At 35.8% G+C, this 24458-nt stretch overlaps 1 protein-coding gene across 8 annotated transcripts in view; it reads right to left on the reverse strand.

Annotated features, from left to right (window-relative positions):
* LOC131506714 (disintegrin and metalloproteinase domain-containing protein 5-like) overlaps positions 1-17924 on the reverse strand; it is a 134141-nt gene extending 116217 nt beyond the window's left edge. For 6 of the 8 annotated variants that reach the window (XM_058720610.1, XM_058720609.1, XM_058720612.1 and 3 more), the window contains exons 1-3: positions 17822-17924; positions 17251-17330; positions 1897-1952 (exon numbers count right to left, since the gene is read on the reverse strand). In XM_058720610.1, coding sequence (XP_058576593.1) covers positions 1897-1952; positions 17251-17330; positions 17822-17876 — 191 coding nt within the window. In that variant the 5' untranslated portion in view covers positions 17877-17924. Of the gene's footprint in view, positions 1-1896; positions 1953-17250; positions 17331-17821 lie in introns of those variants that run through there. The other 2 variants (XM_058720615.1, XM_058720613.1) reach the window with 2 other exon arrangements.
* Positions 17925-24458: the final 6534 nt, after the last annotated feature.

Consider the following 24458-nt stretch of genomic DNA (forward strand, 5'->3'; position numbering starts at 1 on the left):
ATTACTCACGGATTCCAGATTTTAAACCTGAATCTTAAAATTAAAAACTAGATTTAGGACAGAATTTAAAAAATATTTTCTTAGCATTACTACAAATTCATATTCACTAAGCTTAGCTAAGTACCAAGTTCTCAAAAACCTTTGTCATAATTTTCCTTCATTATCCTCAGTAACAATTCAGAAACTTGACCCCACTCCTGCCAATCATCTCACATAATCTCCACATCATTTCAGTTTCAGATCACCTATATCTACCCTCATTCCTCATCTTTTTTTCCAGAGGATGACTACTTCTTTTGTTCAAGGCAAACTCTTAACACTTGTGCTATGAATCCCATTCTATGCCATATATTGAAGATACATACTTTTTCAATCCTATAATTTCAAACTATTCCTCTCTACTATTTTTTTAACTTAATGCTATTAAAAAGTTCATTATCAAAGTATTATCTTCATAAATAATTCTCCCATGACCTGTGTCCTACTTTAACTATTCTTTATACATTTTCAATTCTCCAAATATACTCTCATAAGAGTAGTCTACAAATAATTTCTCCACTTTGTCCATTCTTAGTCACCCTGAAACGGCTCTGGAAAAGATTCATAGCTGCCAGAATGTCGGATCCAAAAGGTAATTTTAAAATCAACATTGCCCTGCTCTCTAGCATCATTCTGAAAACTGTGATCACTCAATATAATCACTTAATTTACATCACAAATTACTCTTCTGCTTCTCTTCCTACCTCCCTGACACTTCCAGCTTGATCTTCCATGTTGGCTGCTCTTTTTTGTTCTACCTATCTCAGAAATATTGATCTTTACCAAGATTTAGTCTTTAGTCACTAGTCTATTCATAAGCACTCTATAAATTCTCATTTTTTATTTTATAGCTAAACTATTGGTTACTGCTAAACCTATATCCTCATTGCCAATCTCTTCTCATATATTCAAATTCTTATATTCATATTCCTAGTGGAGAAAATCCACTTGGATATCTCGTAGGCATTCCAAATCAAACTCACCCCCCTCCCCCATATATATATCTCACTTATTCCTCACTTAATTAACTATAACCTACCCATTTTCTCAAGCAACAACCAAATTATCCAAGATACTTCACTTTTTCCCAATCACTCTAACAAATCCATCTTCAAGGTCTATTGAGTTTTTCTTTCCAGCGCTATGAACAATACCATTGTTTAAGCCACCATCATCATTCACCTAAATTATTATATAACCACAGAATTACACACCTTACCTCTACTTCTGCTTTCTCAAAAACAGCCTAAACTCTCAATGGGACTATAATGTACTTGCTTAAAAACATATTTGGCTTCTAATATCCTTAGCATGGCTTTATAGATCTACAACCTGACTCCTGCCTACCTTTCCAAAATGTTTTACTTCTATCCTCCAGAAATATGTCCTTTAGTAATCCATGTGGACTTTCTGCACACCACTGAATCCACTCTGTCTCATACCTCCATGTTTTGCACATGATTTCCTCTAAACAGAATGTCCTCCTACACTACCTCATTTCTTTACAGAACTCACAAGGTATCTTCCTTCAAGAGATAAGTCATCTCTTACTTCCTTCCAAAAACCTTCATTGATTTCCAAAGAATACTATTTACACATTTATTACAATACTATGTTATAGCAAAATTCTCCCTTTCTCCATTATTTCATCTGAATATATAAGAATTCTTTAATTGCAGATCATGTTTTATTACCTTTAGTATGCCTATGATTTTACCCAATAATCAATATGCAGTAAGTATCACATATATATAGGTATCAAATATACATCTTAATTGAAATTATTCTATTCATACCTATTTTTAAAAATCAAGAAACCAGAGAATTAAAATTTGAAAGGATAAAATTTTTACTTACTGCTTTCTGAGATGGACAAAATACGGTTTTCCTTTTATTGTAATGATATAAGCAATCTGTAACATGAGTATCCAAAAAAAAATCAGTGAAAATACTTGTAAATAACATATGCTAAATAATTTCTTTTCTGAGTTATGTTTTAAAAATATTGACAAAATTAATAATAAGATATAACCATTACATATGTTTCCCTTCCCATGTGACTATTTGAAGCCTCGGAATTCTAAATGGAGAACTAGGTAGTAGTCGCTGTCTATTATTCACCCTAACTAACATTTCTGATGGAGAATCTTGCCTAATGACTATTACCTTTTGGATTAGACACATACCACCCTTCACCATGCCCAAGGCAAATGCCAAAGACGCTCACCTCACTTGAAAGAATCTGTTGCTTGTTTACTCCCAGACCTCCTAAAAAGTATATTGTTGTGCTCAATGGAATAAATACTCCAGAAGATAGCAGTACAGGAAATGCACTACACCTCCAGCAGTATAACATAATAAGTACCACTGCACTTTGCTTTCCACACATAAGCAATGAAACTCCTCTGGAATAGAATGTGAGAGAGGATAGAGGGGAAGCAGAGACATGTCTAGAAAACCCTCCAGAAGATAACAGAAAATATAAGAGTCATTAAGTCATTTATTTAGCTACTTTTTAAAGATAATTTTAACAAGAGAAATAGCCTCTTAAAAGTTTTCAGTGCCTTAACTTTGTATTCTAGCAGAACAAGATTCTTTGCAACAGATAAATGTTCTGAAAGAGTCATCTTAATGGCACTCTAGAAATAAGTATAAGTGGAATCTGGTGAGGATCTTGAGAATTGTGCCCTCCAAAAATACCTTGTTACTAAACAAATATAATAAAAAGTAAATGGAATAAGACAGCATCAATAAATTTTTAAATCCACACAGCTTACAAAACAAAACAAGTAGAATTTAAATAACAGGAAATGTACAAAACTGACAGGAAGAGAAAAAAAAATCCAAAAAGACATTATCTAGAGCTTCTAAAACTTTTCATACACAATATCCAAATGGTTGGGTTGAATTGTGTCTCCTTCCTTCCAACGTTATATGTGAATTCATAATCCCAAGACCTCAAAACATAACCTTATTTGAGATAGGGTCCTTACAGAAGTAATAAAGTTAGGTCATTAAGGTAGGCATTAACCAATCTGACTGATACCTTTATACAAAGGAGAAATTTAGGGGCACCTAGGTGGCTCAGTTGGTTGAGCATCTGACTGATTTTGGCTTAGGTCATGACGCCAGGGTTATAGGATCAAACCCCACATAGGGCTCCTCTGCATGACCATGGAGCCTACTTAAGATTCTCATTCTCTCTCTCTCTCTCTCTCTCTGTCCCTCTCCCACTTGTGTGCAGGTGCATGGCATGCTTTCTCTCTCTCTAAAATAAATAAATAAACAAACAAAAACACAAAGGGGAAGTTTAGACACAGACATACACAAAGGGGAATGCCTATGAAAATTCAGAAAAAGATTCCATCTATAAGCCAAGAAGAGAGACCTGGAGCAGATTCTCCCTAACAGTCTTCAGAAAGAATCAACCCTGCCAACAACTTGATCTTGGACTTCTAGTCTCCTTTGTTGAACTGTGAAACAATACATTGTTGTTGTATAAGGCACATGGTTTGTGTTACCTTGTTATGCAAGCCCTAGCAAACTATTACACCAACTTTCAATAAAAAATTGTATGAAATGCAAAAGAACAGGATAAAATTACCAAAATCAGCAAAAAAGAAAACAAATAGATAATTATAACAAAGCTACATGTAGTATGTATAATAACCATGACTAAAATGAGAAAAATATGGAGATTTTCAGAAGAGTAAAATATCTAATAAACAAACTGAAATTCTAGAGCAGAAAAAAATGTAATACCTTCTATTAAAAAGTCAATAAAAGGGGTTTGAGAGAAGATCAGACAGAGCAGAAGACAGGATTGGTGAACAGGAATATAATAGGTCAGTGGAAAATATTCAGATTGACAAAGTGAAATTAATACCAAAACAAAAATAAGAGAAGTGTGACCCATTAAAAATGTCTAACATTCATGTAATTTTGAAAACAGGAGAAAGATATAGAGACTATGAAAGAAATATTAATTAAATATCAATAATTTATGCCTGGGGCACCTGGGTGGCTCAGCTGGCTAAGCATGCAACTCTTGATTTTGGCTCAAGTAGTGATCCCAGAGTTGTGAGATTGAGTCCTGCATCGAACTCAATGCTGGGCATGAAGCTTGCTTAAGATTCTCTCTCCCTCTCCCTTTGCTCCACCCCCACTGGCTCCTGCACTCACGCTGTATAAATAAATAAATAAATAAATAAATAAATAAAATCCATTAAAAAAAAAGAAATAATATCTGAGATTTTCCAAAGCTTATGAAAGATGTCCACTCACACTCTCAAATGCTCTATTAATCCAAAATAGAATGAATACAAAGAAAACAAACCTAAGCATATCATACTCTAACAGCTAAAACAAAAAGACAAAAAAACATATATTTAAACAGCAACAAGAACGAAAGTGTGCATTACTCTCAAAAGGCTTTTAAATAAAGTATGCATACTCCCACAGAAACAATGGATACCAGAAGACAATGGAATGGTATCTTTAAAGTGAAGAAAAACAATGATATCCAACCAAGAGTTTATATCCAGCAAAAATATCCAGCAGATGCACAGCGAAATAAACACATTTCCTCACAAGAGGAAATGACATAATTCACTGACAGCAAACCTACACTAAAAGAAACACTAAAAATAGTGTGTTTCTTTTTTAATGGAAAGTAAGTTGCTCCAAGATAGAATGATGAAAATGTATGACAATGAAAACCACAGGAAAAATAAGTATGTCAGTAAATTTAAGTGAATATCATTTGTTTTAAACAGTGATAGTAAATGCTATTCTCATTAAAAAAAAAACATAGTTGTAAGATATATGACAATGGCATAAATGACAAAAAGAACATAAATGGAGTAAAGTTTCAAGGTCCTTGAGCTTTTCAGGGAGTGGCAAAAATACAAATTTAATGTAGCAGGTAAAAAATTAAAGACGCATGTTATAATCACAAGGTTAACCATTAAAAGAATAAAAAAGAATACATCACTAATAGCCTAAAAAGATAAATTAGAATAATAATCACATCATGGATTATAAAAACAGAGGAAAGGGAAAATTAAGAAAGACCAAATGAATTTTAAAAATAATAATTACACACTTTTATATAAAAGAGAAGCATTTTAAATACAAAACACTGAAAATAAAAGGATTAAAAGTTATACCATGCAAACAATACCCAAAAGAAAGATAACTATACTAATAGCAAGCAATATATAATGTAATTCCAAATGAATTACAAGAAATAAAGGGGGACACTTTATAATGATAAAAGCATCAATTAAAAAAAATGTTACAGTCTTAAACATTTTATGTACTTAATATTATATCTCCAAAATATATAAAATAGAAATTGATGGAACTAAAATAAATTATATACAATTCAAAAGCATATGTGGAGATTTTATAATTCTATCAGTTATAGAAAGGACCCAAGAGAACTACCAGTAAAGCCATAAAGATTTGGACAGCACAATCAACTAAATTTATCTGACGTATATACAATACTACATCCAATCACTGAAAAAGAAATATTCAAATGCACATATAACATCTTTCAAAATAGGTCATATGAAGAATAATAAAACAAATCTCATCAAATTTTGATAATCTAGCTTGTATTCATTGACAACCAACAATTAGAAAATTAACATAAAGAAACACCATTTGTCACAGTATTAAAATATGTCGAAAAACACTGAGAATAAATTTAAGAAAAGGTTTTCAAGACATCAAAAATAAAAACTTCTAAGCCTTACCGAAAGAAAAACTAAAATATATGGAAAGATACACCATGTACATGAATTGGAAGACTCAATATTGTTTAATTGCCCCTAATTTGATCTATAAATTCAATGAAAACTCAATAAAATCATAGCAGGTCATTTGTGGATATAAACAAATTGAGCTTAGAACCGTCAAGACAAGAATATGAAAAAAATAAAAAGTTAGGAGTGCCCACACCAATTTATATTAACTTATAAAGCTACAGTAATTAGGGTAGTGAAATATGGGCCAGAGTTTTGAAAAACAGTCCAATGGCACAGAATAGAGAATCCAGAGAGAGCCATAAATATATACTTATCTGACCTTCAGTAAAAACTGAAGGTGGCCACTATAATATGGTGAGGAAAAATGGTCTTCCGTACATGCTGTTTGGTGAATTCAGTATCCATATGGAAAAAAACAATGAACTTTGACTTCTCTATCTCATGATAGAAAAAAAAAAAAAATCCAGCTAGATCACAGACTAAATGGTAAAAGGAATATAAAGCTTTCACACAAAAGCACAGGAATATATTGTATAACCCTACAGTAGACAAAAATTTCTTAAATTAAACGCAAATAGCAATAAGAAGGAAATAAAGGATGAATAAATTGAGATTAATTGGTTAAGTTTTGAGACAATGGAGAAGACGAGCCACAGACTGGGAGAGAATATTTGTAAAAGACACATCTGATAAGGGACTGTTATCCAAAATATAGAAAGAACGCTTACAATTCAACAAAAAGAAAATGAACAATCTCATTAAAAAATGGGCAAAAGAGGGGCCCCTGGGTGGCTCAGTTGGTTAAGCGTCCAACTTCAGCTCAGGTTATGATCTTGTGGTTCGTGAGTTCGAGCCCCACATCAAGCTCTGTGCTGACAGCTTGGAGCCTGGAGCCTACTTTGGATTCTGTGTCTCCCTCTCTCTCTGCCTCTCTCTCTGTCTCTCAAAAATAAATAAACATTAAAAAAATTTTTTTAATGGGCAAAAGAACTGAACCCAGGCATACCATAACTGAACCTTACCAAAGAAGATATACAAATGGCAGAAAAGCAAATGAAAAGATATTCACATCATAAGTTATTAGTGAATCGTAAATTAAAATGAGATTTACTACTACACACCTATTACAATAGCCAAAATCCAGAATCCTGACAACACCAAATATTGGCAAGGATGTGGAGCAACAAGAACTCCCTTTCATTGCAGGCAGGCAGGAATACAAAATGGTACAACCACTTTGGAAGAAGTTTGGCAGTTTCCCACAAAATTAAATGTACTCTTAGCATATGATCCAGCAAACACATTCTTTGGTGTTTATCCAAAGGAGCTGAAAACTTATGTGCACACAAAAACCTACACATGGATGTTTGTAGCAGCTTTATTCATAATTGCCAAAACTTGTAAGCAAACAAGATGTTATCAGTAAGTGAATGGATAAACTGTGGTACATCCTGACAATTCAATATTATTCAGCATTAAAAAGAAATGAGCTATCAAGCCATGAAAAGACATGGAGGAAACTTAAGTGAATGTTACTAAGTGGAAGAAGACAATATGGAAAGGCTATTTATTATATGATTCCAACTATAGAACATTCTGGAAAAGGGAAAACTAAGGAGATAGTGAAAAGATCAGTGATTGTCAGGGGTTAAGGGGATGGGAAGGATGCCAAGGCTGCTTTCAGCTCAAAGACACTGCCAATGGTTCCTTTGCCACAAGGTCCCCATAGGCAGTTCATATCATGGCAATTTGTGTGTTCTCTGAGGTCAGGTGGAGAAATACTCCAGAAAGCTGTAATAGAGTCTTGTGAAACAGAAACTAATCAATGCAATGATTACTCCATCAAATATACAGGTCTCACTGATCTGCAAGAGAACAGAATTGTACAGTGTGTACATCAAGGAGTGAGACTCTTGAGGGCCATCTAAGAATTCTAATACAATCGAATACAAATGTACATATAGATGTAAAGAAATATATCAAGTACGCAGGCATGGTTATCATCAGATGGAAGAGGGAATGGGAATGGGGGCTACAGGAATAAAGGAGAGTGTATAACAATAAGGGGCTTGATGGGACCATTAATCACAGCACGCTATGAAATCGGAGTATATATCTGCACTTGAGGTCCAAAAAATTCCTCTATATAGTATTTCCAGAAACACTACATTTGAATCAAATTAATCACAGAAATTGACCTACAAATCCCTCTTAAGAACATATTACATCATTGCTGGAATGAATTGGATGACATTCTGTAGCAAGTTAATAATTCTTCCTAAGTAAGCAAAAATTAATGAATTTCCCACTTTCACTGTTTTATATGGGGGGCACTGGAGGGGAGGCTGTGAGGATCTCAAAGATATTCTGGGCCATATTTTATATGTGGACATGTCTTCTTTAGTTTGCTCTATTAGCAAAACTTTCAGCTGCAGGAAGAATGACAAAGATTTTTTATGTTGTTCACTTTGTTCTTGTGGAAGGAATTACACATACCACCATCATTCACAAAATTCATTTAACATAGAACTAGGGGTCTGGTGGTTATGGTGGGGGAAAAAAGTATGCAAACATTATTATGTAAATAAACGAAGCAATATGAAAACACTATACCACCCCTATAAGATACTAGGACACAGACATTGAAGAATATTAATAAAAATAAGTTACAAGGGGTTGTAAAGAGCAGCTTCCATTGGCATAAATTTGGTGTGCTAGAAAATATCCTAAGACTCCACCTTACTGTTCCAAATTCCTCTCAAATAGCCTTGACTCAGTCAATTCATGCTTCAGGAGGAATCATTACTACAGCAACATTTGTTATTGATATATGTTTCTAGGGCAAAATGTTTGTATCATGATACTTTTTTGCCCAGAAACCAAAGAAGAAAAAAGGAAAAGCATTTAGTAGGACTTCTTTCTTTGACCACTAAACTAAGTAGGCCTTTTTGTGTGTGTGTAATTTATGGTAATGAGTGTTCTCTTTGATCAAATCATGTGAAGATTTGGAACAGGCCTAGGCTGCCTTTAATTCCTCTACCTAACTCAAAGAAGTCATTTGAGACACTAAGAAATACGTAAAAAAAAAAAAATTCATTCCTAAACAGACCCTGGGATGTGTTTAGGGTTGCCAGGCATCCTGTATGTATAGACATGTCCTGAGTTTAATGATTTTTACCCTGTGCCCTGTATTGAGTTTGTCAGAACACCCGAAATATTCTGTATTCAGCTTTTTTCAGTACATTACAAAACTGTGCTAGTCAAAGCTCTTTTCCACCAGAGTAACTGGTGCTTAAATAATTTAAATGGCAACTTGAGCTAAAAATCATACCTTCAGAAATAAAGACCGATATTATCCCTCAACTCTCCCTATAGGTTTGTCTGAGGGAAATCCAAAATGAGAGACGGAGAATTAAAAGTACTTATTTTGGGGGGCACCTGGGTGGCTCAGTCAGTTGGGCGTCTGACTTTGACTCGGGTCATGATCTCTTGGTTCATGAGTTCGAGCCCCGCATCAGGCTCTGTGCTGACAGCTCGGAGCCTGGAGCCTGTTTCAGATACTCTGACTCCCTCTCTCTCTGCCTCTTCCCTGCTCATGCTGTCTCTCTTTCTCTCTCAAAAGTAAATAAAGATTTTTTAAAAACAATTTTAAGTACTTATTTTTCATACTCATGAAAGGGAAAGGCTCTTCTTTGGCCAAAGTCCCAAGTCATGAACAAGTAACTACAATTAGAGAGAACTTCTGGTCAGAGCACACAATCAGAAGCACACAATCAGCCAGTCACCAACAGCCACACTCAAATAACTAGCTTCTGAAGGTTAACAAAGCAGTAACAGCCCCAGCTTCTAGATAAGTTTAAGTGCCTCACTCCACTGAGGAGGATTCTGAAAGTGAGATGGTCAACAAGCAGCCTTACTCCGACAACCACTAACATAGTTGAAAACATGTCAATACCTAAGCACTCTCCCTTCTGAAATCTCACTAATCTCTGAACACCAGGCTTCCCAAAACCTTATGTAAGATTAGCTCTGGGTTTCTGTAGGAAGACTGTGTTTACTACAACAGGCTAACTGGAAGTTCATTATTTTTTTGAATCACATATCTAGTTGAACTTACTGTTTATTTTCCAACTTTGCAACCCTTTCAATGGTTCAACTTGTTCATGATTAGTTGAGTCTGGACTTGTACAGATGCACTGACCCAGCTGCAAGATGATCAAATTCAGTATTTTCGATTCCTTTTGAAATATTTTGGACTATTGTCTATTTCTTGTGTACGTTTAAATTCCAAATGCCAAAATTCTAAACAGTTTTATCAACCGAGGAAAAAGTCCTTTTGAAGCTCTTTGTACAGTATGCAATTGTTCTTTTACATAAAAATGGTGGGAAGTCAAATATAAGGCAACATATATTAACAACTAAACAAAAGAGATGAGTCATTTCTTCATACAGTACCAAAAAAGATGATACAACATTTTTTTTTGATTGAAAAAAATTTAGAAGATCTAAGAATTGCAATAGACACTGCAATGTTTTTACACATAGCATATCACCAGTCTTTCTACTTAAATGACTATTTGAATGTACAACTGACAGAAGTATTTTCTGATTCTAAAATTGCAAGCAAAATTTCAGGTGTCCAACTGAAATCCACTGCAATAATTAAAGAATGCAATGGCTCTCTTTGCAACTACAGAAATCATCATAGATCTTAGGTCTACACATGTCAATTTTTAGGGAACACCATAAGAGTAGGGGACTTTCACACCCCACTTATAGTAATGAAAAGATCACCTAAGCAGAAAAATCAATCAATAAACAATGGCTTAGAATGACACACTGGACCACATGGACTAAACAGATACATTCAGAGCATTTCATCCTAAAGCAGCAGAATACACATCTTCTCCAGTACACATGGAATGTTCTCCAGAATAGATCACATACTGGGACTCAAATTAGCCCTTAACAAGTACAAAAAGATCGAGATCATACCATGCATATTTTCAGACCACAACACTATGAAACTTGAAATCAACCACAAGAAAAAATCTAGAAAGATAACAAATACTTGGAGACTAAAGACCATCCTATCAAAGAATGAATGGGCTAACCAAGATGGTAAAGAGGAAATTAAACAGTATATGGAAGCCAATGAAAATAATAACACCATAGCCCAAAGTCTCTGGGATGCAGCAAAGACGGTCATAAGAGGGCAGTATATAGCAATCCAGGCCTTCCTAAAGAAGAAAGAAAGGTCTCAGATACACAACCTAACCTTACACTTCAAAGAGCTGGGAAAAGAGCAACAAATGAAACCCAAAACCAGCAGAAGACAGGAAATAATAAAGATCAAAGCAAGAAATCAATGCTATTGAAACCAAAACAAAACAAAACAAAACAAAACAAAACAAAAAACCCAAAAAACAGTTGAACAGATCAATGACACCAGAAGCTGGTTCTTTGAAAGAATTAACAAAATTGATAAACCCCTAGCCAGTTTGATCAAAAAGAAAAAGGAAAGGACCCAAATAAATAAAATCAAGAATGAAAGAGATCACAACAAACACAGCAGAAATACAAACAATAATAAGAGAATATTATGAGCAATTATATGCAAATAAATGGGCAATCAGGAAGAAATGGACAAATTTCTAGAAACATATATACTACCAAAGCTGAAACAGGAAGAAATAGAAAATCTGAACAGACCCATTACCAGTAAAGAAATAGAATTAGTAATCAAAAATCTCCTAAGAAACAAGAGTCCAGGGCAGGTTGGCTTTCCAGGGGAATTCTGGAAAAATTTAAAGAACACTTAAAGAACATTTAAACACCAAACATTTAAAGAAGAGTTAACACCTATTCTCTTGAGGCTATTCCAAAAAAAAAAAAAAAAAAAAAAAAAAAAAAAAAAAAAAAGAATACTTCCAAACACTTTCTATGAAGCCAGCATTACCTTGACTTCAAAACCACACAAAGACCCCACTAAAAAGGAGAACTACAGACCAATTTCCCTGGAGAAAATGGATGCAAAAATCCTTAACAAGATGCTAGCCAACCAGATCCAACAATACATTAAAAATATTATTCACCACGACCAAGTGTGATTTATACGTGAGATGCAGGGCTGATTCAATATCCATATAACAATCAGTGTGATACATCACATCAATAAAAGAAAGGCCAAAAATCACATGATCCTCTCAATAGATGCAGAGAAAGCATTGGACAAAATACAGCATCCTTTCTTGATAAAAACCCTCAAGAAAGTAGGTATGGAAGGATAGTATCTCAAGATCATAAAAGCCATATATGAAAGACTCACTGCTAGTATCATTCTCAATGGGGAAAAACTGAGAGCTTTCCCCCTAAGGTCAGGAACAAGACAGGGATGTCCGTTCTCGCCACTGTTATTCAACATAGTGGAAGTCTTAGCCTCAGCAATCAGACAACACAAAGAAATAAAAGGCACCCAAATCTGCCAGGAGGAAGTCAAATTTTCACTCTCGTGGATGACATAATATTCTATGAAGAAAAACCCAAAAGAGTCCTCCAAAAAACTGCTACAACTAATACATGAATTCCACAAAGTCACAGGATATAAAATCAATGCACAGAAATTGTTTGCATTCCTATACACCAATAATGAAGCAACAGAAAGAGAAATCAAGGAATTGATCCCATTTACAATTGCACCAAAAAACATGAAATACCTAGGAATGAATCTAAACAAAGAGGTGAAAAATCTACACACTATAGAAAGCTTATGAAAGAAATTGAAGAAGACACCAAAAAATGGAAAAATATTCCATGCTCCTGAATAGGAAGAACAAATATTAAGATGTCAATACTACCCAAAGCAATCTACATATTCAATGAAATACCTATCAAAATAACACCAGCATTCTTCACAGAGCTAGAACAAACAGCCCTAACATTTGTATGGAACCACAAAAGACCCCAAACACCCAAGCAATCTTGAAAAAGAAAACCAAAGCTGGGGGCCTCACAATCCCAGACTTCAAGTTGTATTACAAACTGTAATCATCAAGACAGTAAGGTACGGGCATAAAAACAGACACGCAGATCAATGGAACAGAATACAGAACCCAGAAATGGACCCACAAACGTATGGCCAACTAATCTTTGACAAAGCAAGAAAGAATATCAAATGGAATAAAGACAGTCTTGTCAGCAAGTGGTGCTGGGAAAAATGGACAGCGACATGCAGAAAAAAGAACCTGGACCACTTTCTTACACCATACACAAAAAATAAACTCAAAATGATGAAAGACCTAAACGTAAGACAGGAAGTATCAAGATCCTAGAGGCAAAACCCTCTTTGACCTTGGCCGCAGCAGCTTCTTACTCAACATGTCTCCAGAGGCAGGGGAAACAAAAGCAAAAAAACTATTGGGACCTCATCAAAATAAAACGCTTCTGCACAGTGAAGGAAACAATCAGCAAAACTAAAAGGCAACCAATGGAATGGGGGAAGATATTTGCAAATGACATATCAGATAAAGGGTTAGTATCCAAAATCTATAAAGAACTTATCCAACTCAACACCCAAAAAACAAATGATCCAGTGAAGAAATGGGCAAAAGACATGAATAGACACTTCTCCAAAGAAGACATCCAGATGGCCAACTGATACATGAAAAAATGCTCAGCATCATTCACCATCAGGGAAATACAAATTCAAACCAGAACCTCACACCTGTCAGAATGGCTAAAATTAACAACTCAGGAAACAACAGATGTTGGTGAGAATACAGAGAAAGAGGATCTCTTTTTCACTGCTTGTGGGAATGAAAACTGGTGCAGCCACTCTGGAAAACAGCATGGAGTTTCCTCAAAATATTAAAAATAGAACTATCCTACAACCCAGCAATTGCACTGCTAGGTAGTTATCCAAGGGATACAGGTATGCTGCTTTGAAGGGGCACATGCACCCCAATGTTTATAACAGCACTATCAACAATAGCCAAAGTATGGAAAGAGCCCAAATGTTCATCAACAGATGAATGGATACAGAAGAAGTGATATATATATATACACACACACACACACACACACACACACACTGGAATATTACTCAGCAATCAAAAAGAATGAAATCTTGCCATTTGCAACTATGTGGATGGAACTAGAGGGTACTATGCTAAGCGAAATTAGTCAGAGAAAAACAAATATCATATGACTTCACTCATATGAGGACTTTAAGATACAAAACAGATGAACATGAGGAAAAGGAAGCAAAAATAATATAAAATAGGAAGGGGGACAAAACATAAGAGACTCTTAAATATAGAGGACAAAGAGAGGGTTGCTGGAGAGGTTGTGGGAGGGGGGATGGGCTAAATGTGTAAGAGGCATTAAGGAATCTACTCCTGAAATCATTGTTGCACTATATGCTAACTAACTTGGATGTAAATTTAAAAAATAAATAAATTATACGAACAAAAGGTATCCCTCTGTTGTCAAGTATGTTCTTAAAGGGGAAAACATGCCTTATGAACAAGAAAAGAAATTCCAACTTGAAGTGGATAATTAGTATGGTACTTGCTCTATCTTTTGAAAGAGTTTTAATACCTTGAAGAATTCTGTTCTTTTATCTGGATACTACTAAATAGTTTTCCAGTATGGGAAGAAATGGAAGCATCATGTGCAATGTTGGAGAAGATAATAAAATTTAATGACAATATTCTGGTTTTGTCAATAGACATTTTAAAGAATGCAAAAGCAAGCTAACAAGAGCAATGATTAGAGTTGTTAACTTCACAATGCTAATCTCCAGTGTGTGTGTGTGTGTGTGTGTGCGCGCGCATGTGTTTACCAACAAATGTTCACTGGGAAAAAGAATGAAATAAATTGGAAGTGACCAACTGCAGAAACTATGTTACAATTAAATGGAATAACTGCAAATAATTTTAGAAGCAAATTCTTCAGAACAAGGAACTACTGTTAAGGGTTAAATTGTAGTGTAGAGCTAATGCTTAGCTTGAAAAATAACAGCTTTGTGTTGACACTGAAGGTTAAGAGATAACAGCCTTGCTTTGCTCTGGTAAACTATGCCTCATACCCTTGTAAATTAGGCTTCACCAATTAAGGAAACAAAAGTTCAAAGAAAAGAGTATCAGAGGCAGGGTCAAGGAGATCCACTGGTTGCAACTTAGAGGCAGAAAGTCTAAAGTAAACACATTAGGCAACTGTTTCTAACTCATCTGGAACCTGTTTCTTTGTTCTGTTCCCAGGTGATGATAAAACGATGTGATTGGTTATAAAAACTCTGTCCCCCGGCTGTTCGAGGCCACACTCTTATCAAGAGTGTTGGTTCGGATCGGTCCGCCTTGCCTCTCATTGTAATAAACTTTGTTGTGACTGTCACTGATGCCCGTAGCATTCTGTTTCAGGAGTCTTGTGGATGCAACACTACTGCTAAGGCGAGTCAAATCATCAGGGAAATACAACTTAAGAAAAAGGTATATAATTTAGATACTGAGAAAGATGAAATAAAATGGAGTCATTTATGTCAAGGGGTTTTAAAATGGATCCAGGAGGCCATTAAGAAAATGAAACTCAGGCATGTCTTCACATGGTGTGAACTTTTGACTAGGCCAAACCTGTGAATCGGGCCAAACTGCAAATATTCCAACAACTCAGCCCAAACACTCATTACAGGAAGAGAGTTTTCTTAGTGATAGTCTTAGCAACTAATTATATTCAAACAAGATTAGTTTTCCACCAACATTGCTCAAAATTCTTTGTAAACAACTATACAAGCACCCCCTTTTGTCTTACTTTTGTTGCCTGGGGGAACACAATTTGGGTTGCTATGGAATCTGTGCTTCCTGAATTGCAATTCTGAGACCCCAAATAAATATTTTAATTTCAGTTCCACCTCTTTTATAAGTCAAAAATACTTAAAATTTGTTTCAGATGAACAAAAAATAGCTTTTAGTATTTATAATTATATAGTATGCCCCATGAAATATTTTTTTATCTTTATATACATATGCATAGGCAATTAGAAACATTCAAAATTAATTGAGTACCCCCATGTTCTTATTTCTTAAATCTGGGAGCTCTCTATGTGTCTTCTAGGCATTCTTACTTTTGCAGGTCCTACCTCATATTATACTGAATATATTAAAATACAGTCACACCCCACATTAGGAATAGTTTACTGTTGCAAAAATATTAAAAGGAAGCTTTTAAAACTGTTATCGTCAAAAGAAACACACTGAAATTCCATTTTATTAAATAATTTTTTTTAAATGTTAGATATTGGACAAGTCAACTATTGTCTTTGATATTGATATTGACAATATCAAAGATTGCTCAGTGATAAGTAATAGAGAGGGTTGGTATTATTCATTTCAGGAAAAAGTAAATTAAATAAAAAGTCCAATGGAACCCCTTCTTTCCAATCAGAAAAAAAAAAGCTGGAGTAGCACTCATACACCTTGCATAGCTAAGAATTCGCTTGGTGGGTAGGGGCTGGAGACTGAGTGGTAAAAACAAACAAACAAACAAACAAACAAAAAAAAAACAAACCTAGTTACTAAAGAAAGAAAATGTAAAGAGTGCATGGGAGGAGAGGCTACCTTCAGAGAACTGGGAGTAATGGGGGAGGGAGAAACCTGATACAGTGTATCCTCATGTGAAACAGAGGGAAGGTTTTCAAAAAACCACTAAAAGATAAAAATAAATTTGGAGACCACAATTATGACTAGTATTAGATTATCCTATAGTATAGAAGGAACCATGTGAGAAACAGATTTTCCTGAGGAATTAGAGAAGGAGTATGTACCAATATCCAAGCTCAGACTGTTAAACCTATGTGCTAATTGCTATATAAGCCATCTATAAGCTAATTACCAGATCACCTTTCAGTCGCACTGACTCTGAAACCTGAGGAAAATAAACTGGAGGAAATCACCTGGGCTAAGACTAGCACTGGGGGACCAGAAAACTCAATAACAAACAAACAAAAAACCACTTCAATGCAATATTTAAGACATCAAAATTAGTGCAAAAAAAAAAAATCATGATGAACAAGTTATCAAAGTTTTAAATCAAGACAGAATCTGACCCTGACTCACCTCACTCACCTTACCTTAATCCCGGTCCTGGAGGAATTTTTGCCATTCCCTTACATTTTCTGCCTGAGTCAGGCACTTTGCCAGCTTCTCCCTGGCCCTGGCCATGGTAGATCCCACCCTTAAAATCCTTCACCTTCCACAGAAACACACACACACATATAAAGTCACACACATTCATACACTTCAAAATGTTCCTTGTTGTGAACCCTGCTCCAGCCATCAGCTCTGCCTCCAAGAATTGAGTTCCTGCCTCCATTCAGCAACTCTGGTCTTAATATTAAAGGCAACTTAGCCCAATTTATGATATAAAAATATTTCTCAATTACATTATTTTCTGGATCTGTTTTTGCATCAGATGATGAAATCTTTTCAGGAATTGTGGTTTCCAGAAATGTTTTATCGGGATCTAAAACAAAAATAAGCAAAGTTATTTTGACATACCTGTAATCCTACATTGTCCATATCCAATTCCACATTTGTTTCTCTATTTTTTGCAGGGGAAAGATAATACTGAATTCAAGAGTGACCTGCAATTTTCAGTGAAGCAGGTGAAGGACAGCAGTCACCAAATCAGAACATCATTGACAAATAGCTTCTTTATGGCGATAAGACTGTTTCTAGAATAGCAAAATTTTGTACATGGAAGACCCCTTATTCCATTTGTGTCCGTTTTACATAAAGAATACCCAGAGACGTGAAAAGATTTTCTGCCTGGAGTCTGCCTCTGCTTTCTTGGCCACAGGCTCCTGAGCGAGGGGCAAGAAGAAAGTGGGTAGGGAGAGTGCGGGGCTGGGATAAGGTCTGGGTCTGGGGCCTGGACCAAAAATGACAGCCCCCTAAGCGAACACAATCCCTCCAGGGGTTAGATGGCGAGGGGGAACAAGTATCTAGACTTACGGGGGTCTGCGTGCAGCTCTCCAAGTCGGGTGAGAAGGACCAGAAGAAGGAACATGGCTCCGCTGTCTTGGAGCCCGGTTGGCGGTGTAACAGCAGTTGAAGCGTTGAGCGACAATGGTAACGTGCAGCGAGCGGGCAGACCGGGGAGGGCTCAAGGCCAGACTATCAAGACCCACACACATTGGGTTTATTAAGGAAGGAAAGGCTGTGAAATTTTCAATTCCCAGATTAGGGTGGTGCCTGGTAAGGCTTTTGTTTATATCTTGTACTTAGTCCAACGACTTCTGAAGTAATTTCTAGTTACAGTGAGGAGAAAGAGCAAAGATAAAAATGTTCAAGTTACTGATAACAAACAGTCCTCTATTATTATATTTACATATCATCCAAACAGGCAAAATGCTTGTATTTGCAAAAACTGCTGCAAACACTGTGACTTTTATAAATTTAAGTTCGTTGGATAAGCCATTATGGGACAGCTGTTGAATGCAGACCTCATACAATTCCTCCTCAGTCTCTTCCAATCACCTTTAATATCCCAAATTATTATTGCTACACTCTGTGTAACCCTGTGCCCCTAGTTTTTACTACTTTAATTAGACATTATTGCATTCTGCCTTTATAAGGAGCAAAAATAGTTTGATTTTTGAAGTCTATAGGCATTCTTTTCTTCACAGATCCTAGCCCACATCATAGTAAAAACATTAAAATACAGCCACACCCCACATTAACTATAATATTGCTTTAATAAATGCCAAAATCATGATTATAAATTTGATTTGAAATTGCTTGGCTGTCCCCAAAACTAAAGTAAGTTATTTGCAGAATATAACAGTAACAAATACCAAGTGGCCCAGAAATAAAGTCACAATAGACGGAATAATAGCAGTATGGATATATACCCTTTAATGAATTAGGAACTTGTACTATCAGATTGACAAACTCTCCTACAAAAGAATAAGAAAGAATTGAAAAGTAGAAAATACAAAAATAAAATTGAGATAAGAAGAATAGAAGTAGAACTGTCACTATCCACATAATAGCATTTAAAAAGTTAGAAGCAAATATTAAAAGGGATAATAGAAAAGTTTCTCTCGATTTAAAAAATAAAAGAATGACCTTAGAAAGAACCCATATATTAACAACTGGGCATTGAAGGAAAAACAAATCTGAAATTTAAAATGACAACAAGAGAAAATTCTGAAATCTACAAGAGAAAAAAACAGATCATTCAAGGAACAAGAAATTGACATTAAGAGACTTACTGGATTGATGAAATCAGTAGGTTATTAAAGTGTGGGCTGAAAGGAACTTTGAATTATTATTAAGGACACAATTCAAAATTTGTTCTTAAGTATGTAAGTTCAAGGAAGTTTTGACATAAAGAAATGATAAGGGAAATAGGAGATACTGTTAAATGACATCAGAAGTAATAGTAACCAAATGTCCACCGTCACCACTGTTACTCAACATAATGTTGGAAGTCTTAACCTCAGCAATCAGACAACACAAAGAAATAAAAGGCACCCAAATCTGCCAGGAGGAAGTCAAACTTTCACTCTCACAGATGACATGATACTCTACATTCAAAACCCAAAAGAGTCCTCCAAAAACTGCTACAACTGATACATGAATTCCACAAAGTCACAGGATATAAAATCAATACACAGAAATTGTTTGCATTCCTATACACCAATAATGAAGCAACAGAAAGAGAAATCAAGGAATCGATCCCATTTACAATTGCACCAAAAAACATGAAATACCTAGGAATGAATCTAAACAAAGAGGTGAGAAATCTATACACTGGAAACTATAGAAAGCTTATGAAAGAAATTGAAGAAGACACCAAAAAAATGGAAAAATATTCCATGCTCCTGGATAGGAAGAACAAATATTATTAAAATGTCAATACTACCCAAAGCAGTCTACATATTCAATACAACACCTATCAAAATAACACCAGCAATCTTCACAGAGCTAGAACAAACTAACCCTAACATTTGTATAGAATCACGAAAGACCCGAATAGCCAAAGCAATCTTGAAAAAGAAAACCAAGGGGCGCCTGGGTGGCTCAGTCGGTTAAGCGTCCGACTTCGGCTCGGGTCATGATCTCTCGGTCCGTGAGTTCGAGCCCCACGTCAGGCTCTGTGCTGACAGCTTGGAGCCTGGAGCCTGCTTCAGATTCTGTGTCTCCCTCTCTCTCTCTGCCCCTCCCTGTTCATGCTCTGTCTCTCTCTGTTGCAAAAATAAATAAACGTTAAAAAAAATTAAAAAGAAAAAGAAAAAGAAAAAGAAAACCAAAGCTGGAGGCATCACAATTCCGGACTTCAAGCTATATACAAAGCTGTAATCATCAAGACAGTATGGTACTGGCACAAGAACAGACACTCAGATCAGTGGAACAGAATAGAGAACCCAGAAATGGACCCACAAACGTATAGCCAATTGATCTTTGACAAAGCAGAAAAGAATATCAAATGGAATAAAGACAGTCTCTTCAGCAAGTGGTGCTGGAAAAACTGGACAGTGACATGCAGAATAATGAACGTGGACCACTTTCTTACACCACACACAAAAAAATAAACTCAAAATGGACAAAAGACCTAAATGTAAGACAGAAATCCATCAAAATCCTAGAGGAGAAAACAGGCAACAACCTCTTTGACATCAACCACAGCAACTTTTTACTTGACACGTCCCTTGACAGAGGCAAGGGAAACAAAAGCAAAGATTAACTATTGGGACCTCATCAAGATTAAAACAAAACAAAACAAAACAAAACAAAAACCTTTTGCACAGTGAAGGAAACAATCAGCAAAACTAAAAGGCAATTGACGGAATGGGAAAAGATATTTGCAATGACATATCAGATAAAGGGTTAGTATCCAAAATCTAAAAAGAACTTATCAACCCTCAAAAAATAAATAATCCAGTGAAGAAATGGGCAAAAGGCATGAATATACACTTCTCCAAAGAAGATATCCAGATGGCAAACAGACACATGAAAAGACGCTCAGCATCACTGATCATCAGGGAAATACAAATCAAAACCACAATGAGATACCGCCTCACATCTGTCAGAATGGCTAAAATTAACCACTTAGGAAACAACAGATGTTGGCAAGGATGTGGAGAAAGAGGATCTCTTTAGCACTGCTGGTGGGAATGCAAACTGGTGCAGCCACTCGAAAACAGTATGGAGGTTCCTCAAAAAGTTAAAAATAGAACTACCCTATGACCCAGCAATTGCACTACTAGGTATTTATTCAAAGGATACAGGAGTACTGTTTCAAAGGGGCACATGCACCCCAATGTTTATAGCAGCTCTATTGACAATAGCCAGAGTATAGAAAAATCTCAAATGTCCATCGACTGATGAATGGATAAAGAAGATGTGGCTTATATATACAATGGACTACTACTTGACAATCAAAAAGAATGAAATCTTGCCATTTGCAACAATGTGAATGGAACTAGAGTGTATCATGCTAAGTGAAATAAGTCAGTCAGAAATCATATGATTTCACTCATATGTGGACTTTAAGATACAAAACAGATGAACATGAGGGAAGGGAAGGAAAACTAATATAAAAACAGAGATGGGGGACAAACCATAAGAAATGTTAAATACAGAGTACAAACTGAGGGTTGATGGCAGGCTGTTGGGTGGGTGTTGGGAAGAACTAAAGGGGTAAGGGGCATGAGCACTGGTTGTTACATGTAAGTGATGGATCACTAAATTCTATTCCTGAAATTATTATTACACTCTATGTTAACTAGCTTGGACTTAAGTTTTGTTTTTTTTTTTTAAAGGAAGAAGTGATAGCCAGATAGTAAAGTGCTTGTAAGGAAAATGTAAATTTTGTTTATGTATATAAATTTATATATAGCAATTTAAAACAGGGGACTGGGGAAGGTCCCCCAGTGCAGCTGCCTTCTGCTCATACTAACTGGGTGTGAGAAACTCATAGGCTAGTTTCCCAGGAAAGCAGACTCTGAGACGGAGTTGTGTGTTGCAGGAGCTTTACTGGGAACTGTTCTCAGTATTGACACGTGTTAGGAAAGGGGGCATAAGCTATGCAGAACTGAGTAGAAGAAGAAATGTGATACAGTTGAAGCAAAGGCTTTGTCTGGTCCCACAGGGAGATATGGGATGGCCCTGCATTGCTGTCCTGAGTTGAAGCAAGGAGGCTGGACCTTCATAACCCACAATTACCCGTCATTGGATGTGAGCTGTCCCAGTGCTCACAAGAGTGTGAATGAGGAGATTCAGTTCAGCCAAGGGCAAGTCCAGGAGAGCAAGTGCTTCAGTCCAGGAACAGAGCTCTTAAAACAACATACCATCCATCACACCGCTGTTACAATATTCAGAGGGTGGCATGGTCAGAAACTGCTCTGCCACCTGAAGTAAATGAGGACTACAAAGTGACTGCCCCATGATAACTTGAAAGAAGCTAGAGCTAAGCCCTAAGAAAAGAATGCAAGTCACTTGACAGCCATTCCTAGGGCTTCTGCACTGGAGATGCCTGCTTGGAAGGACCAACCATAGCTCCTAAGCCACCTCCAGACCCACCATCAACTCTCAACCAACCTGTGGTGACTAATGATGAAACAACTTCTAGCAACTGAAAGAAGACTGAACCTGTACAGGAGACCCAAAGGAGAAGACCGAGATGCAGGAGAAAGATCAGAAAAAATATGGCATCACAGGAGTCAACAGGAGAAATGGCTCAGAGAGAGTGTTCATGCATACCCTTGAGTCAATTGAAAAGACCCACATTTCCATACAGAAATCTGGAATGAAATAATCAGAATATGCATGAATGAAATAATGCATCCTGTGCCCTCTGTGTGTCTGCCCTGCAGCACCAGAACAGATTTTCAGTACACACTGGACAGCAAGACCAGCACATCCCAAATAAACGGGCCCTGCCAGTTAATCAGGTGTCCATCACAACATTTATATGTAGTCATATTGGTTTTGGGAAGCATGTCTACATTATAATTCCCTGGCTTCCATCACCAGCATTAAGAATCAATCAGAATACAAACCCCTTCTGTCAATCAGAGCATGTTTTATTAACAGAAAAACCATGATTCACCTTATTAATCTCACAGGGGGAGTTTAGATCCTGGTAAGCACCACTCGTGTAGTGTACCATAAACTTGATTACAAGGAGAAAACCAAATACAGCATTATTACCATAAAGTCCTCACTGATCGTTTTCTGTCCCTCCCCCCAAAAATGTATTAAAGTCTTAAAATATACAAATCTAAACACATGGTAAAACATTTAAAAAATAAATAAATAAATGTAAGAAAAATTGACCAAATGAAACAGTAACAAAGTATATTTCTAATAACCCAGAATCAAATTCTGAGACAATATTAATATTACATGATGCAAGGTGAGGGAAGATGCCAAAATAATAAAAATTTTTCAATTTGATTCTAAACTTGTGTTTATACAACTAAATATCCTAAAAATATATCAACAAAATTATAGGAATATAGGGGGAAATTGGCAAAAGCATAATCAGAGGTGGAAATTCAAACACACGTTATAATTATGGATAGGTCAAAATTCAGACAAACTTTAAAAAAAATTTTAATAGAATTAAATGACTCAGATAAATTTGACCCATTAAACGTTCATACAATTCTAAATCAACTGTAGAGAACACATATTCTTCTCAACCACTCATGAAACATTAACAAAATTATCATGTCCTAGGTCTTAAAATATTTCAACTAATTTTAAAGAATAAGTACATAATTCAATTTATATTTATTTCCAATTATATTAAAAATCATTCATATAGTTGGATTGTAATATATCATCTTCCTATTGACTGACTTTCCACTTGCCTTGCCCTTTTTATACGTTTTTCTCACCTTTCTTGCCATTTTTTGAATTTATCATTCTTTATTATTCCATTTTCTTCCTTTATTGGAATGACAACTATGTAGTTTTCAAATATTTCTTTTACTGGTTACCTTAGAATTACAAAAGGTGCCCAGGATAATTTCTCTATCTTAATATATACACTGATTAGCAATATTAATTACATCTGCAAAGTCCCTTCACGGGAATACCTAGATTACTGTCTAACTGAATAGAGCACAGGAATTTTGGAGGGACATCTTTAGAATTCTTCCTACAGTAAGTGGCTAATTACTGTCTCCAATCCTTTGGGCTCCGAATGACCAGATCATGATATGACTGTCCATGTGTTATTCTTTGATGATGTGGCGGCATCATTTTTAGCAAGTCTTTGAGAAGGTATAAATTATAGCTTCCTTAATTCTGCCATAGTGTATGTATATTCAGTTTGAACTTCTATTGCTAGGTGCTTATTTGACTTTAGTTGAACCATAATGGTTCATAAATTTCACCAAGTCCTTCTGCAAACCAAAATATCTAAGTGGAATAGGATTGTGTCCTACTTGAAAAACCATAAAGTTAGATGGGAAATGAGAGTGCCATTGTATTGACAGATAAAGTTCATCTCTCATCTCATCATCTCATGATCCTGGAGCCTTACCTCTTATGAGGCATTCTTCTCTGACTGCTACATAACTTATGGATGGCTCCACCACCCTCACTTCCAAACAGCTAAGGTGGCAGATATACT

Source organism: Neofelis nebulosa, chromosome 3, assembly GCF_028018385.1.
Source record: "Neofelis nebulosa isolate mNeoNeb1 chromosome 3, mNeoNeb1.pri, whole genome shotgun sequence".
In the NCBI taxonomy this organism is placed as follows: domain Eukaryota; kingdom Metazoa; phylum Chordata; class Mammalia; order Carnivora; family Felidae; genus Neofelis; species Neofelis nebulosa.